The 15,952-nt window shown below is 40.2% G+C and overlaps 1 protein-coding gene across 1 annotated transcript in view; it reads left to right on the forward strand.

Annotated features, from left to right (window-relative positions):
* The first annotated feature begins 598 nt into the window (after nt 1-598).
* The window catches only part of LOC119902083 (dipeptidyl aminopeptidase-like protein 6), a 71,026-nt gene continuing 55,672 nt past the window's right edge, over nt 599-15,952 (forward strand). Inside the window, exon 1 of the mRNA XM_038718005.1 lies at nt 599-1,369. Coding sequence (XP_038573933.1) covers nt 1,178-1,369 — 192 coding nt within the window. The 5' untranslated portion in view covers nt 599-1,177. The remainder of the gene's footprint in view (nt 1,370-15,952) is intronic.

Genomic DNA, 15,952 nt, shown 5'->3' on the forward strand with positions numbered 1-15,952 from the left:
GATGTGGACTGACTGAAAATATATGATAGAAGGAGGGAGACTGCATAAATTAAGAGGGGGAAGAGACACTTTCATGGTTTGAATTATTACTGTAGGATGGAATATTAAGGAAAGTATTTATAAATCTAAATGCCTTGCATGTTGCTCAACTGCAGGGTAAAAACACTTGCTTATGAGTTTACTTTCCTGTTATTTTAGGAAAGTGGAAAAAATTTATAGGTGTATTGATGTCGATTCACTCAATTAAGACATCAATTCTCTCAAAAATCGTGAGCAAAGCAAGAATGTCATTATAGGCCATATTATAGTGTTGTTTTGCACCTTATGTAGAGGTGTGTGGTCAGCCTGCCCTAATCCGGTGCGCCACAGAGAGGCACTCGAGCTCCGTCTTGGGACCATTTGCAATCATTTGGGAGAAAATTTTATGACCCCTTTCATGAAATCATAAATGAGTGCGACTTGTTAATCAGAGGTTTAAAAACTGAAGGTACATTCAATTGAAACGTGTGCAGTGTCGGTGCGTAAAACAGCGCCCAGAAAAGTGCAGTGACAGTAGCGCTACAGTAAAAGCTGCTCTCTGGTCACTTCTCATGCAGAGCGCGTCTGCGGAGAGGATCGCCGGGCTCTCTGCGTCCTTCACACTCTTCACGAGTGAGGACAGTCCACTCAAAAACAGAGCCGAAAGTGTCGAAACATTATCTGTTGCTCTTTTATTTTGTGGACAATCACCCTCAGTCTGGTGGGGCTCGAATATCTGATTGGAAACTCAACGCATCCGCCCGCTATCTCGCAGTAAGGAGGCATCAGGAAACTGAAGAGGGGAGACAACGTGTTGTGAATACAGATGAGAGCAACTATTGACACCTTCAGCCCACCAGTCTGCTGCGCGCCTGGACAAAGCTAAAAAGGACATCGGCGCGAAAGGATTCGGCTTTATATCGGTCATCAATTCAGGTTGTGAGTCATCCACTATCCATAGATGCTTATTTAGGCTACTAGCTCGGTGTCTTCACCTTATCTTTTTGCTCCATCCCGGAGGTGAAAACTGGCTGCCTGCCATCGGTTCTCCTCGAAGCGCACAGAAAACCAATAGATCTGCTCAAAAATCCGAATCAGGCGAGACCCGTCTGTGGCTCTGACATGCTGTAAGTTGTTTTATCTGAACTGGACCTATATTATGGCTTCGCTGTATCAGAGATTCAACGGGAAGATCAATACGACCAATTCCTTCCCGCACCCACCTGAGGCCAGCCACCTTCTCGGTGGACAGGTTGCAGACGAGGAAAACGCAGCGAAGACCCCTCAGCAACTCGTCGACGGCAGACCTCACGTCCAGTACCGCAAAAAATGCTTGAAGGAGGATGAGCATGTAAGAAAATCATACTTTATATGCAAACATAATCCCCCCTTATGAGTTTAGATAATTCCCATTCAAAGAGACACACACTGGGGCAAACGTATGCACACAGAGTAAATCCCTGGAGATATAGAAGCTCACTTTACAGGGTGGTCAACAAAAGTTTTATTAAAACGTTGCTTTTTTATTCTATGGCAGCTGCCCTCTTGCTTGAATTTGTTGTGTTGTGTTTGGTTGCACTGTTATCTTTTACAAGCTGTTTTTATGCCAAGCTTTCTTCAGATGCTGTTGGATAAACACATAGGAGGGCCTGTCAAAGCTGCCATGGTCACTGCATGTGCCTTTTTGTCTAGGTGATAAATGCCATCTTGATTTTTTATTTTTTTTTTGAGAACATCCACATCATTGGCAGGTGTCTGGCATATGATGATGAAGATGAATATGATGTGAAAATCATCACTGTCTGATGTGATTCTATAGTTTGTGTGTGTGTGTGTGTTTGTAGGAAGAGGCTGTGCTTTCCTCTGGCGCTGTCCGTGGTACTGAAATCTCAACAAACATCACAAGGTGCTATTGGTAAACATGGATGTAGTCTATGATGTCAGCCACAGTGTTTTAAATGATCATTTTAAAGCTTTGATTTGGGGTTTTATGCTTGTCAGTTACTGTACTGGGACCAGAAAATCTAAATCTAGTCAAAGGTCCGTTAGGCCTTTTGGATGAGTTGCGGAATTGTCTTAAAGACCAACGCTAGTAACCTTTGACCTATGCTAGTTATTCAGTTTGTATTTTGATAGATTTAGATGCTCTTTTTGGATAGAAAGCCTATCCAGTTTGAACTGTTTTTTAGCTACTATCAAGCAACAATGACGAGATCTGTAACATAAGACATCCATGCTTTAGCTTTACTTCTCAGTGATGGCGACTGTCACTTGGTTTGGTCCATGCTGTTTTGTCATGTTGTCTGTGAAGATTCTCAGTCAACCAGGTCATAGTTATCCAACAAACGTTAAAGTCAAGGGTAACTGGACTTGTTTGAAGATACTGGAAGACATTTCGTCCCTCATCCAAGGGGACTTCTTCAGTTCTGACTGACTGGTAGGGAAACTCAGCTATTTAACCTCAGTGGGGTCGTTTGCCAGGATCGTCGATACTGCTTGGTCGTTAGTGTTGGTGGTTGCTGTAACGACAGTCATTACAGTCGTTAGGACTACCCGAGGCCAAGACTGAACGACCATTGTTGGCATCTTCACCTGAGGCCAATAGATTACATTTGTTGAGTTTCCTGGGAAGTGATGAAAGGACAGCATTGTAAATGGGGGATAAGTGGACCCCCTCCTCTGTTCAGCGATGGCTTCTCAACCCGGGTGTAGATGGCTTCCTTGACACCTCTTTCAAACCGTCCATCTTCTCTGTCTAAGATGTGCACCTGGTGGTCCTCAAACGAGTGTCCTCTGTCCTTCAGATGTAAATAGACTGCAGAGTCTTGACCTGAGGAGTTGGCCCTTCTTTGCTGAGCCATGCCATGCCAAGCCATTGTGTAGTGGTTGTTTAGTCTCCCCAATATACAGGTCTGTGCATTCCTCACTGCATTGGACCGCATACACTAGATTGCTTTTCTTGTGTTTGGGTGTGCGGTCTTTGGGGTGTACCAGTATGTGTCTTAGTGTGTTCTTGGGTTTAAAAAACACAGGGATGTTGTGTTTGTTGAAAATCCTCCTGAGATTCTCTGATACTCCAGACACGTATTGAATCACAATGTTGTTGCGTTTGACCTTCTTTTCTTCATCCCCTGTAGTCAAAACTAAGCAGTTAAGCATTGTGATTCAACCAAGTCCAGTTGCCCTTGACTTTAACCTTCGTTGGATTTTGTCATGTTGTTGTCATCATTGCCATTATCGCTGTTCAACATTTAAATTCATGTAACACAAAACTGAATTTAGTTCCCACATGTCATACAGTATGTGCAGTATATTTACAAATGTAGACTCATAACTATCAGATGCGCATAATAAAAGGACAGCTTTGCTTTTGTTCCCTGGTCGGACATAATACTACATACAGTATTTGTAGGACTTTTGACCACTTTGAGTTGACAATGCCCATATTGTCTTTTCAACAGTTTGACTACAAGTTAATAGTAACATTGTTCAAAATTTAAACACACTGCACAACTGTTCTCCAACACACAGTCTTATTTTCCAAACAGTTTTAGCCTTTTTCCCTTCATCATCTGAGGTTGTTTCTGCTTTCTTTATGTAGTTTTTTTCCATCTAAAAACTTCAGAAGACAGCAGACATTCACCGATTTGCCCTCGTTGAACCAAAGAGGAGAAACCAACTAGTGAACACAGCTGCTGTAGTCTTTGGTTTGCCTGAAAACTTGTACGCGCTCTGTCTCCGTGAAGGCCTGATGAAGTGACATGTTAACACGCGTGTTGCTTGTTTGCAGATGACACTAGTTCAAATCTACAGCAAACACAAGTATACTTGACTGGCCTTTTATCTTTAAATAGCTGCCAACACTGTGGTGTTCATCTGAATTATTGATGTCTGTCACATCAAGAATCAAGTGATAAGGTTGGCAACAGGCTGAACACTGACACTGCTTGGGCTCTCAACAACAACACATAGGCTGGACACTGGAAAAGGCAATTTCTCAATACTCGTCATATTTCCCCTTTTTTCCTTCACAAGCCTTCATGTTCAATTTATGAGGCACTTCATTGCTGGAAAATTCTAAATCATGAGTTTCTCAAGGAATTAAACCTTGGGATTGCATTTTAGGAGTGTGACCAGGAGCTGTTATTGTACTGCTGGATTTCCAACATATTTATTAGGTTTGCACTGTTAACCTTGAAGTCACCTTTAGTCCCGATGTCCCCCTGAGTCGTGCTGGAGCATGAAATTGCCTTTAGCCTCAGGAGATGGGGAAACCATTTCAAGGAGTGCTATTTCCGACCCCTTCCCCCTCAGTAAAACGCACTATTGTTGTTTCCATTTATTTTGCATAGGGAAAGGGCAAAAATTGATTTGGGAATGTCATGAATTACTTTTTATTTAACCAGATATTTACTTGCACAATTGTTCAGCCGGTTTCTAAAACCGACCAGTTCAAGAGACAGGTTCAGCTGCTTTTTTAAAAACCAAAAGCTGTTGAAAAACTGGAAATAATTAATTTTTTTTTAAAACAATGGTTTAATTTGTTTACTATAGCATTCTTCGGAGCTACTGAGATTACAAAATGCAGGCACTGCAGCTTTGTTTGAGGTAGAGGTGTGTTTGATTAATTGTTGATGTGCTCTGTTTGTAAGCATCAGTACTTTGTGTGAGTTTGAGTTTGAGTCACCTAGTAAGAAATTGGCAGTGGTTCTTTTCCTCCTCACTACCCTTTACTGCAAATAGAAACCCACAAGTGTCCTTTATTAATTGTAGTTGTTTGTAAAGTGAAACACGCTGAGATCTCGCCTTCAGACTGGAGCTCTGGAACACTTTCATGGTCTGGCCTGTATTGGCTTTTCCTTTATGCATGGGATAAGACAAACCAATAAACATAAACAATACACATGAAATGTAAAGCAAAACAAAAATGGGGCAGCACATTTTCACAGTAAAATACTGGGAATATTTACTTTTTATTTTGTTTCCTTCTTTATATAAATTAAAACATGAGACCATATTTTCACAAATTCACTTGATAATTATTAGACAGAACTGACTCTCTTCCAATAGCACGGAACAATTCTTAAAATGCCACCGGTAAAAGTTTGACTCCTGATTTGATTATCCAAATAGTCTTTAACAAGAGTATCTGGTTTTAGAGTTTCTGGAATTATTACCTTTCCAAAAAGGAGTTGTGAATATAGAGTGTATATAATTAAGGCATCACAAGTTCCTGACTCAAGCTAGATCCCAGAGTATTTATCATCTCTCATTTCAGCTACTGGCTGTGTCATGATTACATTGATACGTTTATTCTGTTCATTATCACAGAAATGTGTGTTAGGCAAGCATAACATTTTTACTTAATATACCTTAGTTATAGTTATTGCGATTTTGTGACTGCAATTCATGTTCAACTAAAAGCACTAGTCATTAGTGAAAAGCTCATTTCCCACAGGGTTACCTTAATCTGAGACTGGCAGGCTGGTCTATAATGCTGGTCATTTTTTCTCCTCCTAGGCTACAGATTTTTGATTAAAATCACACTGAAAATGTGTTTCAATATTACTTGCAATGGGATTCTCCTGCATGAAATATACAACAATGCCCTCAGAGAAAGATACTCCTCCTACCTCAGATATTGTCCCCGAGGAGGCTGGTGGCAAAGATGTGGTTTTGATACATCAAAGTTACACAGGTTACATCTCTGGGGATGAACGCAAAGAGCTCTGATTTCTCTGTAGAGATTACTGGAGTCTTTTTTTGTAGTGTAACCATTGTATTTCAGGGTGTATTCTTAGCTGGATTTTGCAGGCCTTCATCCTGCAAATCATCTGTTGTTTTGTTGTGCTACCTGAATGGCTGTCATCTTTAAATTAATTAGCTTAAGTTTCACATTGGTAATATTGTACTCTATTCAGGGACATAGGACTAAGGGGAAAATGCGAGTATACATGTGAGGAGGGCCCACATATATACTAGAATGAATAGCTGTTGATGCAGGGAGGGGCACATAGAGAATGCTTATGAACAGGTCCCAAATTTTTGTGCAATGCCCCTGACTCTATCAAAAGTAAATTCCCTATCCACACAATTGTGTAAGCCTAAGGAATCTAGAGTTCAAAAGGAGTGACACATAAATGAAATATTTTTTTAAATTCACATTAGATGCTAATGCCCAGGGCTCGCACACACACACACACACACACACACACACACACACACACACACTGTCCTCATATGCACTTAACTGTGCCTTCTACTTAGAAATACTCCAGATCTGAGTAAGACAGTTTGGCCCGCTTCCCGAGTCTTAGTTTAGCTCTGTGCTTCCTTTGAGGTCTGGAGCTCAGATAAATCAGCCAGACGGAGCTCAACAAGAGCAGCCAAATAAAAGAAAGAGAGCCGCAAGATGTGATAGGCTGTCCTCATTATCTCCCCGGCCGGGTTAACTTGACTGCTTTCTGGAGGCTGCTACTGGCATTGTTACCTGCTGCGCTCATGTGAAATGATGATGTGTCCTGAGATGACCCCCCCCCCCAAACAACAGTTAAAAAAGAAAACAGATGTGCTGTCAGTCAAAGCACGTGTGGACACATGCTAGTTTTCAAATCTGAACAGGTTATTATGTTTTAGTATTAAACAAGTATTGTGGGGGAAATGTTATGTCTTTATCAGAGTCAACAGTGGAGAGGAAATGAGAGGAGAGAGAGAGATTGGGAATGACATGCAACAAAGATCCCTGGCCGGATTAAAATCAGGGACTTTCAGGGTCAGCACTTTAAACTCCTCAGCCAGCAGGGAATCTCTTTGCATTTTTAAGTCACAACTGGCAGTTTATACTTGAGGCATGACAGCCATATGTGAGCTGTTGTGGTCACATTTTACCTGCTGTTTCATCTGACAGTTTTACTTGTGGTAATTTACTTTAATGGTACACACAAAGATATAAAATGTAGCGTGATCATTGAAAATCTTCACAACCTTATACTGTACTGTATGTGTAAAAAAAGAAAAGAGTTTCTTGTCTTATTGTACCTTACCTCATGAAAAAACACACGATCAGTTCTACAAGATGCATTAACTGATTTTTTTCACCATTTGGGGCCAGCAAAAACAAGTTGTGAACACAATACAGACATATCATCTTTTAGGTTGATACGGCAAGCTTATTTGCAAACTGTGGCGTATTTATGCATCCAGCAGTTACAGAGCAACGTTAGCATTCATTTGTCTTTCACATGTCTCTGTCCACCTGACAAAGTTAATTCCAATAGGAACACTCCTTTTAGCTCTGTTTTGTACTCTGGACCATTGGTGGTGAGTGAACCAAAAGAATAAAGTTGTGGACCCGAAAATCAAAACAGCTCATGGATGCTGAAATGTTTCGTAGAGCTGTGGGGAAGTGCAGAATTTGTAATATGCTAATTCTCTATAGATTCATCACTAGAAACCCTTTCACATAACATGTAGTCATTTGATCCATTGTCATTGTGAACATATTGATTAAGCTATTTACAGATACAAAAAAAGACAAAATTAATGAGAATGAGCATGAAAATAAGGTAAAAATTTAATTAAAGAAAATTAAAGAAAAAAACCCTCAATGCATGGAAAGGGCACACAAGGCAAACCTGCTTAGCTGTCACCCAGCTCAGCTCCTCCCCTCAGGACAGCACAGCATCCTCAGCAGGACCTCCTGCTCGGCGTTGCCATGGTTGCAAAGGTGGAGCGGGTGAGGCTGCAAGCTCTGGGAACACACACACACTGCTGCTTTCTGGTGGCTCTGAATGCCATCTGGAGATGACGCCACTCTCACATTGCACACTGAGTGTCCTGTGTCAGTGTCATTAAACATGCTACGTTCAACGTGACGAGCATGAATTTGCCTTCCAATCCTTTGGCTCTTAATGAATATCAGCCTCTACTCTTGTTTTGATGGCTTGGTTGCTGTTGCTGACACTTATTTACTGTTGATTTGTTTTTAAAATTTTTTTGCTCCTCTGTTCCTAGAGGGCATCTCAACAGGTCATCCATCCCTATCCCAGCACCTCAAAGCTCTGTTGACGTGCAATCAATCATCCCTCACCACACTGCCCACCCCCTTCCACCTCCACGGACCTGTCAACAGCACATCAGCAGGCTGCTGCGTCGCTGGGAGACTGTCCCTCTCCCTCTTGATGATTAACTGTATTATAAGACATGCTGACAGTGGGTATTAGCCAGTGTTTAAACACAGAGAAGCCTTATTACTCCCCGATGAGACAAGGACCCTGCAGAATGGTTGATGCAGAGCTTCAGTCTTTTGTGGTAGATTTTCGGCTCTGAAGATCGAGAGACGTAACAAAAACATCATTGGCTGTCATTAATCCAGGCATTGTGATTTAAGTTTATTTTAAATCCCCTTCACTTTTCAGAGATATTTTCATTTTAGCTGGTGGAAATGTAGCCGATTAAATATTCATGCAGTAAAAAAAATCACTCCTTTTGTCAGCCTTAATTTTTTGATATTCTGTTTCTTGATGTCAGTCACATCCCCTCCCTGCTTTTCACAGGAGATTAGCTCACTCCACAGATGTATCTTCACTGTGGATCTTAAAGATTTCTGCAGCTTTTTTAACTTTATGTGCGTGTGTAGCTAAATATAACTGTATTTTAACCCAGCTTGTTCCCATTTTCTTTTCTCCCTGAGTTCATGTCTCTGCTTTTTTTATTTATAACTTCAGGCTATCTTTTCAATGTTTTTCTTTTGAAGATTAGCTTTATTAGTTGTGTAGTTGATGATCAGCAGTGCAGCCCGTTTAGAGGGACGAAAGAGCAAGCATTGCAGATCAAGCATGAGCTTACTCCTTTGTCTGTCATTTGTTAACGTTTTTAGTGGACTGTTTCATTGATGTTTAAAATGCCAAGCACAGGCAGGAAGCAATTTTTATAGCTTTTCTGTGCACTGTGTCTGTTTTGCCACTAGAGACTGTTGTGTTCCAATCAATGTAGCCGCTCCACACTGTCCTGTATACATCAACATACAGTACAGTAGGTGAGCTCAGGCTCAGACGGTATTTTCCACTTGTACCAAACAAACAAACAAACAAAACTCCATATTACTACGGTTTCATACACACCTTCTGTAACTGAAACCAGCCAGCCGCCACAGCTAAAAGTGTCTCATTCAGATCCAAGAAGACTAACATCACGTCACCTCCAAAGTTATACAGTCACCTTGCAAAATCAGCCACATTTAGAGATTTCTGATCTGGTAGACAGTGGCATCGCTTAACTGCAGCATTTAATTCAAGAGGAGTAATGATCAAATGATCAGGTTGCATAGGGTGTGTAGTGAAACCAGACAGTTGCATTTCAGCTGCCAGCAGTCAATTAATCCCACAGAAGTGTCCTTGAGCAAGGCACGGGATCTTTCCCTTCGCTCTTCTCTCTGCTAAAACTTACACTCCAAACTTCCGTTACTGTGCAGCAATGCCTTGTGTTTACAAATGTTTGTTTTCTAATCAAAAAAGAAATAAATCCAAAGAAGATCATTAATAATGAAGACAGAACTTTAAAGCAAGTGAAGGAAATTTCTTCTATAAAGTTTCTGTCAGCTAGAATTATATCAGCAGAGTGGAGCTGCCATTTCTCACAGTCTTTTTCCGGGCTGAGACCAGGCTGCAGTAATCTGTTGTGTCACATGGGCAGATTCTCTTATCGACCACGCCATGATACAGCAGCGACACAGCTCCTGGGAGACACACGCACATAGACACACACGCACATCCTTTAACTGGTAGATAAACACATGCAAACACACAGAATGGCAAAGTCAACAGGGTCATGTTACAGCGTAGTAAATCCTGGAGGGAAATAACAACAGAAGCAACAAATAACTTTGTACGTTTGGGGCAACAGTGTCACTGGAGAGGAAAACTATACTCAAAAAGCTTGTGTTAGTGTTTAGATCGCTGTCCTGATGCTGGGACTATATGAAATCATTCTTAAGGGTTAGATTTAGCTGGTTAGCTCCATCCTAATTTTTTGTCTTCCTAGCAAAACAATGTAAGCAGACTGCTTTCTTTCTCAACGGCAGATGAAGTTTCCCCGTGTTGCCTATTCCCAGTTTTATCCATTCTGAAGATGGAAATTTTAGGGGAAACAAACCACAGAAGTGTCTCACAGATGAGACGAAACCGACGCGCTGGATCTGCGTGCACTTAAATATTTGACTCTGTAACAGCAGAAGATCTTTGCCTTAGGTTCAGAGTGCCAGCTCTGAATGATTTAACTGTTCATATTACACAAGTCAAGTTACGTCAACAGAGATAGCAAATTGAAATCTGTAACTAGAAAGTGAACTAAAACCAGGACCATTCTCCAGCTTAGAATTGAAGCAGATCTCTTGCTGTATGGATGCTTTGTTGGTGCTTGTTGTTCCTCAAATATAAGTCGCTTTGGAAAAAAGTCTTGGCGAAATGAATAAATGTAAATCGGGAAATATATAAGTCTAACTAATACCATTAATGATGGCTATGTTCCATTTAGGTGCCAATTCTCCATGTTATTAAATCAACATTTACTACACCAGGTCCCTGGAACCAGAGCACCTAAATGAAAAGCAGCCATCGTGAACGTAGTTAGTTCTACCTTGTGTTTGACAAGTCAAAACGCCTGCAGTGTCAAAAAGTCTGTTGGTGTTGGTTCACTGACAGAATGATGCCACAACTAAGATGGCCCTCTCTTGCCTCCAGGCTCTGGTTTAGTCTTCTGATGAATAACACATGAGATGGGTTTTCATGTTGCATCCTCACCAGACCTTTCGTTGCATTCTCGTCTTGTGAGGAGCGGCAGGAGAGAAAAGCCCTGTCCCTCCTGCAGCCATGAAGGTGGGTTTGTACCTTGTTACTTCTGTTAGAAAGCTCAGCATGAAGGTGGCCGGTCAGACTCAGCACAAGAGTAACAAGTTGTTTGCTGCATCTTAGCTCCAAATTGGTAGTGTGTTGTGTGTGTGTGTATGTGTGTGTGTGTGTATCTAATAACTCACCTCTTGTGTACAAGCGCATGCAGGTCATTGTCATTTTCATTGGAGCTTTTTCTGTCAGGTGCATTCTGTATTGTGGAGTTTTTCCTTCGTGAACACCATCATCCCCAGTCAATATTTCCCTCATGTTCATCTAAGCCTGGAGTCTGAATGAGACTCAGAGCTCTGGGGACAAGGGAAGAAGATTGCTTTTCCCTGAACTGGTAGTCGAGCGCTGGCTTCTGTGATGACATTCACAGTGGAGCTCACATGTAGCAGAACAGAATTGGGGGAAATAATGATTGTTTGGTATAGCGGAGGTGGAGAGAACGGGGAGCGCTATTGAGTGATACGCTATTCTGGAGCTGGCAGTCTGTCAAATCGTACCCACCAAAAGACAGGAAAGTCGAACCGCGATGATTGATGTTCCTCCCCTCACCAGATTGGCTATTGCATTATGGGAATACAAAGACATTATTGCTGAATGTGTTAAGGAAGAAATCGTGCTTTACTGACATTATGGCTCATGTGTTAAAACTAACATAAACACCTTATCAACTTCACAGAGAAAGCACTGTATGTCTCTCCGTCAGTCTGCCTGTCTTTCCGTCAACTGGATATCTTATACCTTGATATTCATGATGTTTTTTGTTGAATAGACCTCGACATGGACAACAGTTGATTCAATTTTAGCATTTAAGCTAATTTTTTTAACTTATTGTTTTTGAGCAAAAATAATGTAGATTTAGTCATTTCTTCTACATGTATATTGTATACATTTGCTTAAATTTTTTGGCCAAGTGGGGCAACACAAGCTTCAAACACAACGTTGACATATTATCAACTAGTGAAGTTGATATGGTGAACTTGCTTATGTATCAGCAGTCACATATGACACTGCAAATAGCCTTCCTGCAAAGCCTTGAGGGCACAGATAGTGTTTCCCTTTGACCTCTCAAATTCTAGCCTGCATCAGCCCGTAGCTGAATGAGCAGCGCTTTTATAAATCCAGAAAGGTGGTATTGTGGGTAAATTGCTCCTGGGAGAAAAGTAGAAGGGAGACAGGATAAACAACCATGGGTAAAAAGCCCCATAAAGTGGCCAAGCTCTGCGTGTGGTGTGTAATGCTGATCTGTGCTGAATGGCAAGATACAGCTAATGGCCCAGGTAAGTGGTTCAGTGCTGAATGTTGTGAAGGGGCAGAGGGCTTTGGCTTCATCCCTCCTCACTCTCATCTGGGGTTGTGTTTCAGAGATTAGTGCAGCTGTCAACGGCTATCAGACGCCCTGTTCTCCCTCAGGGCTCACTCGTGACCTCCGCTGGTCTGATGGCAGCGGCGTTGAGTTCTCGTTGGCATTCCGGGGTCTCCTCCATGACATGGTCTTTACATGAGAAAGCAGGATAATTTTTCAGTTAGCAGTCCATGCCAACATCCATAGCCACGCACACACACATACCCACGTGGGCACTCACTTTAACTTAATGTGTGGAACTTAGTGCTGAAATGCTGACGATGGGATTATTCTTACTGAGAGTTGAGGTGTGTCTCGTTTATGACTGGATCATTATTCACCGTCTCTCTCTGCATCCACATCAGTCCTCGCTCGCCCTTTCTAAGGCTGACACATATGCAGCCACTCCGTCACAATGAAAACGCGTAAGTTGTCCCGGGTGGAGAAACTGTGGAAGGTAAGTGTGTTAAATCCTCTAATGTTTGCATTTGTTTTATGTTAGCCATGTGAAGCATTTTAGTGCTTTTCTTCTTTCTAATTATGCTTTTAATCAGTAAGCTATTGAGAACTTGAAGGACATTTTCTATGCTAGTGTCAGAGCTGTTTATTAATTTATTTTGCTTTCACACTGTCTGATGATATAATGAGTACTTTAGATGACAGCCCATGTTGTAAGTTGTTGTCGTTACAATTTACTGCAAAATTATAATCATTATATCGAAAAACTTGCTGGTAAATTTAAACACCAGGCTGTAACTGAAAAGCAACTTGGTACTACAAACATACATTAAATGGTGCTATATTGCAGTTTATATAAAGTATTATGGTATAAAATAGAATTTTGGTTGATTCATTTCCTGTGTTTTTGCCTGATTTTCTTACTTGAATGCTGCAGCGAGATGTAAAAACAAAAACCAGCCACACGACTTATAGTCATTAATTGTGGTTAAGCAAAAACTACATTGTAATGCAGTGCTTCCCCAGTCCCATCATGCATTTTCAGCTATTTTACCATGATATATATTTAATACACACCACACTAGACAATGTTGGACCTCAACAGCACAAACATTTAGAAATTAGACTGTGTAACTGATGTTTGCAATGAGAATAAACTTTTCTCACAAATTTTGTCGAATCTTAAGGCATCAGTTAAATTTAAACTTGTGGCAAGCATTGCCTAAGTACAAGATTTACTAAATCCAAGGGCGTCACTTTGTGTTGAAAAGTGGTGGGGACATAGGGGCTCAGATTGGGGTTGTGAAGAGATACTTAGCTCGTGAAACATCACGATATGCAATATTAGGTTCACAAGAACAAGACAATAAGATCCTTAAACAGTGTCAAGATATATGAGCAGAGGGTCTGGGGGGACGTCCCCGAGGAAATTTTGATCTTTAAGCACTTAATTTCCTGCATTCTGGTGAACGTTTCTGTACCAATTTATGGTGGAAATGTTTCTTTTATTATGTAAAAGGAAACACAGTGCAGTTCTGTGTTGCTTTCAGATTTGTTTCTCCACTTTTCTCAAGTAATATAATCCTTGCTAAGGCAACACATATGTAGGCATGATTTAGTCTTCCCTCCTCTTTTGTCATGTTCACAGGGAGAGAACGGAAAACTTGGCCAAAAAGAAATTGTGCATGTTAAAGTTGCATGCACGTTTTTGGGTCATTTTATAATCAGTACCTTGTTTTTTTCCGCTTAAGTTAATTTCTTTTCGACAATGCACATTTGTTTCTTCTGTATTTTAACTGCATTGCATGCTTTCTTAATGTGCAAATAAACCTTTCTAAAGGAATTCTCATTTTCTGTTTAACTGCAAGCTATATTTAATAATGTTAAAAAAAAAATGCTCCAAAAAATGACACCTGCTAAATCTAGTTTCTGAATACACTTGTGAAAATTGGATAAAAGCTGAAGTACTTCACTTAAAAGGCAGAATCTTTTTAACTGTTTGAGTACATTTGGAGAGTCCTGGGGCCGTATTACAGAAACCTACAGATCCTACCCTACATGCTTGGTAACCATGGTAGTAAGGGTTAGGAACTGATTTAGGGAAAAGGCTATCACAGTTGAACAGTTCCTAAGTCATGTTCCTTTCCTAACTTAAGATAGTAAAAGTGTAGCTATTATAGAAGCTTCCTAACTTCATAAAATCCTAAATAAACTCTCCTAACTTTAGGATAACTGTAAAACTGTCCTAACTTTTATTTTTCCACCAGGTAGCGTTTTCTAACTCGTTTAATCCACATGGCCGCTCTATTATTGCTTTTACAAAATCAACAAAATGTCAACAGGCGGAACTTATCATTTCGATTCTACCCGTGTTTGATGACAAAACTCTGGTTAGTAGAAAGGCTGTAGGTGATGTAACGCTAGAAAATGTCTCATTATATAACATGATGTAAATGCTTGATGTAATAAAAGTATCCTAATGCAAGTATTTGATAGAAGGAGATCGTTAAAGACAAGAAATACATGAAAAACATGATTATTATTGTTATTTTTTTACCTTCATTATTAACTTTCCTGAAAAGAGTAGGGGTTTCTGCCACTGTCAGTGAGGGAGCCACCACCGGTTTTCCTCTGCTCTTTGGAAACAACAGCTGCCTTTCTCCTCGTATCACTTGTCAACGGACTTTTTTTCTTTATAACAGCATCAACGCTCAGCTGGATGCTGGATATGCGGCAGTGACTGTGTCCGCTCTTTCTCTCTTTAATCTCCCAAGTTAAGCGTTGTGTGAATTGTGAATTTGGATTTCTTGACAAAGTTTCCAACACCTCTAAGTTATATCCAACTTGAAGTTCAGTGATTGTTGTTTCATTGTTTCATTTTTCAGTAAATGTTTCATTAAAAAAATAGCAATTAAAAGCCGTTTAGCTTGGCTATATAAGAAAAGTGGAATCGGTATCTAGGTAACAGACATAGAAGTTGATAACCGATATTTGATTGAGTATTTAGGATTTCCTAACCTGAGATAAGATGGGATGAAGTAAGATAAGATATGATGAAGTAAGATATCTATCTTCATCTTAACTTAAGACTTAAGATAGGAACTTTCTGGTTCCCTAGGAGTTTAAGAAATCTGACCATGCAATAACATCATTTCCAATTTGAGTCCAGCCAGTGACCTTTGTATCAACCTCTCTCTCTCTCTCTCTCTCCTCTCCTATAAAGGGGACACAATGTTGCACAAAAAATACTTAAAGAAAATAAATTTCCAATTCAGTGTCACCTTGTTAATTTATTATTTATCTCTTGGTACCTTACACTAAATATGTGTGTTTTTTAAGTTATTATTTATATCAAAATCCTCTTTTCACTTTCTGAAAAACACAACAACAAAAAAAAAACATTACTCATCTTGAACTGGTTGCAAAAATGTATCCAATCAAATGTGACTTGAGGAAACTAATCAACCACGCTCATCAACATACAGGTGCTGGTCATATAATTAGAATATCATCAAAAAGTTGATTTATTTCAGTAATTCCATTCCAAAAGTTAAACTTTTATAATGTATACATTCATTCCACACAGACTGATATATTTCAAGTGTTCATTCCTTTTAATTTTGATGATTATAACTGACAACTAATGAAAACCTCAAAATCAGTATCTCAGAAAATTTGAATATTGTGAAAAGGTTCAATATTGAAGACACCTGGTGCCACACTCTAATCAGCTAAT

Source organism: Micropterus salmoides, unplaced genomic scaffold, assembly GCF_014851395.1.
Source record: "Micropterus salmoides isolate LMB-PRFRI ecotype aquatic unplaced genomic scaffold, ASM1485139v1 Ms_hic_scaffold_14, whole genome shotgun sequence".
Lineage (NCBI taxonomy): Eukaryota > Metazoa > Chordata > Actinopteri > Centrarchiformes > Centrarchidae > Micropterus > Micropterus salmoides.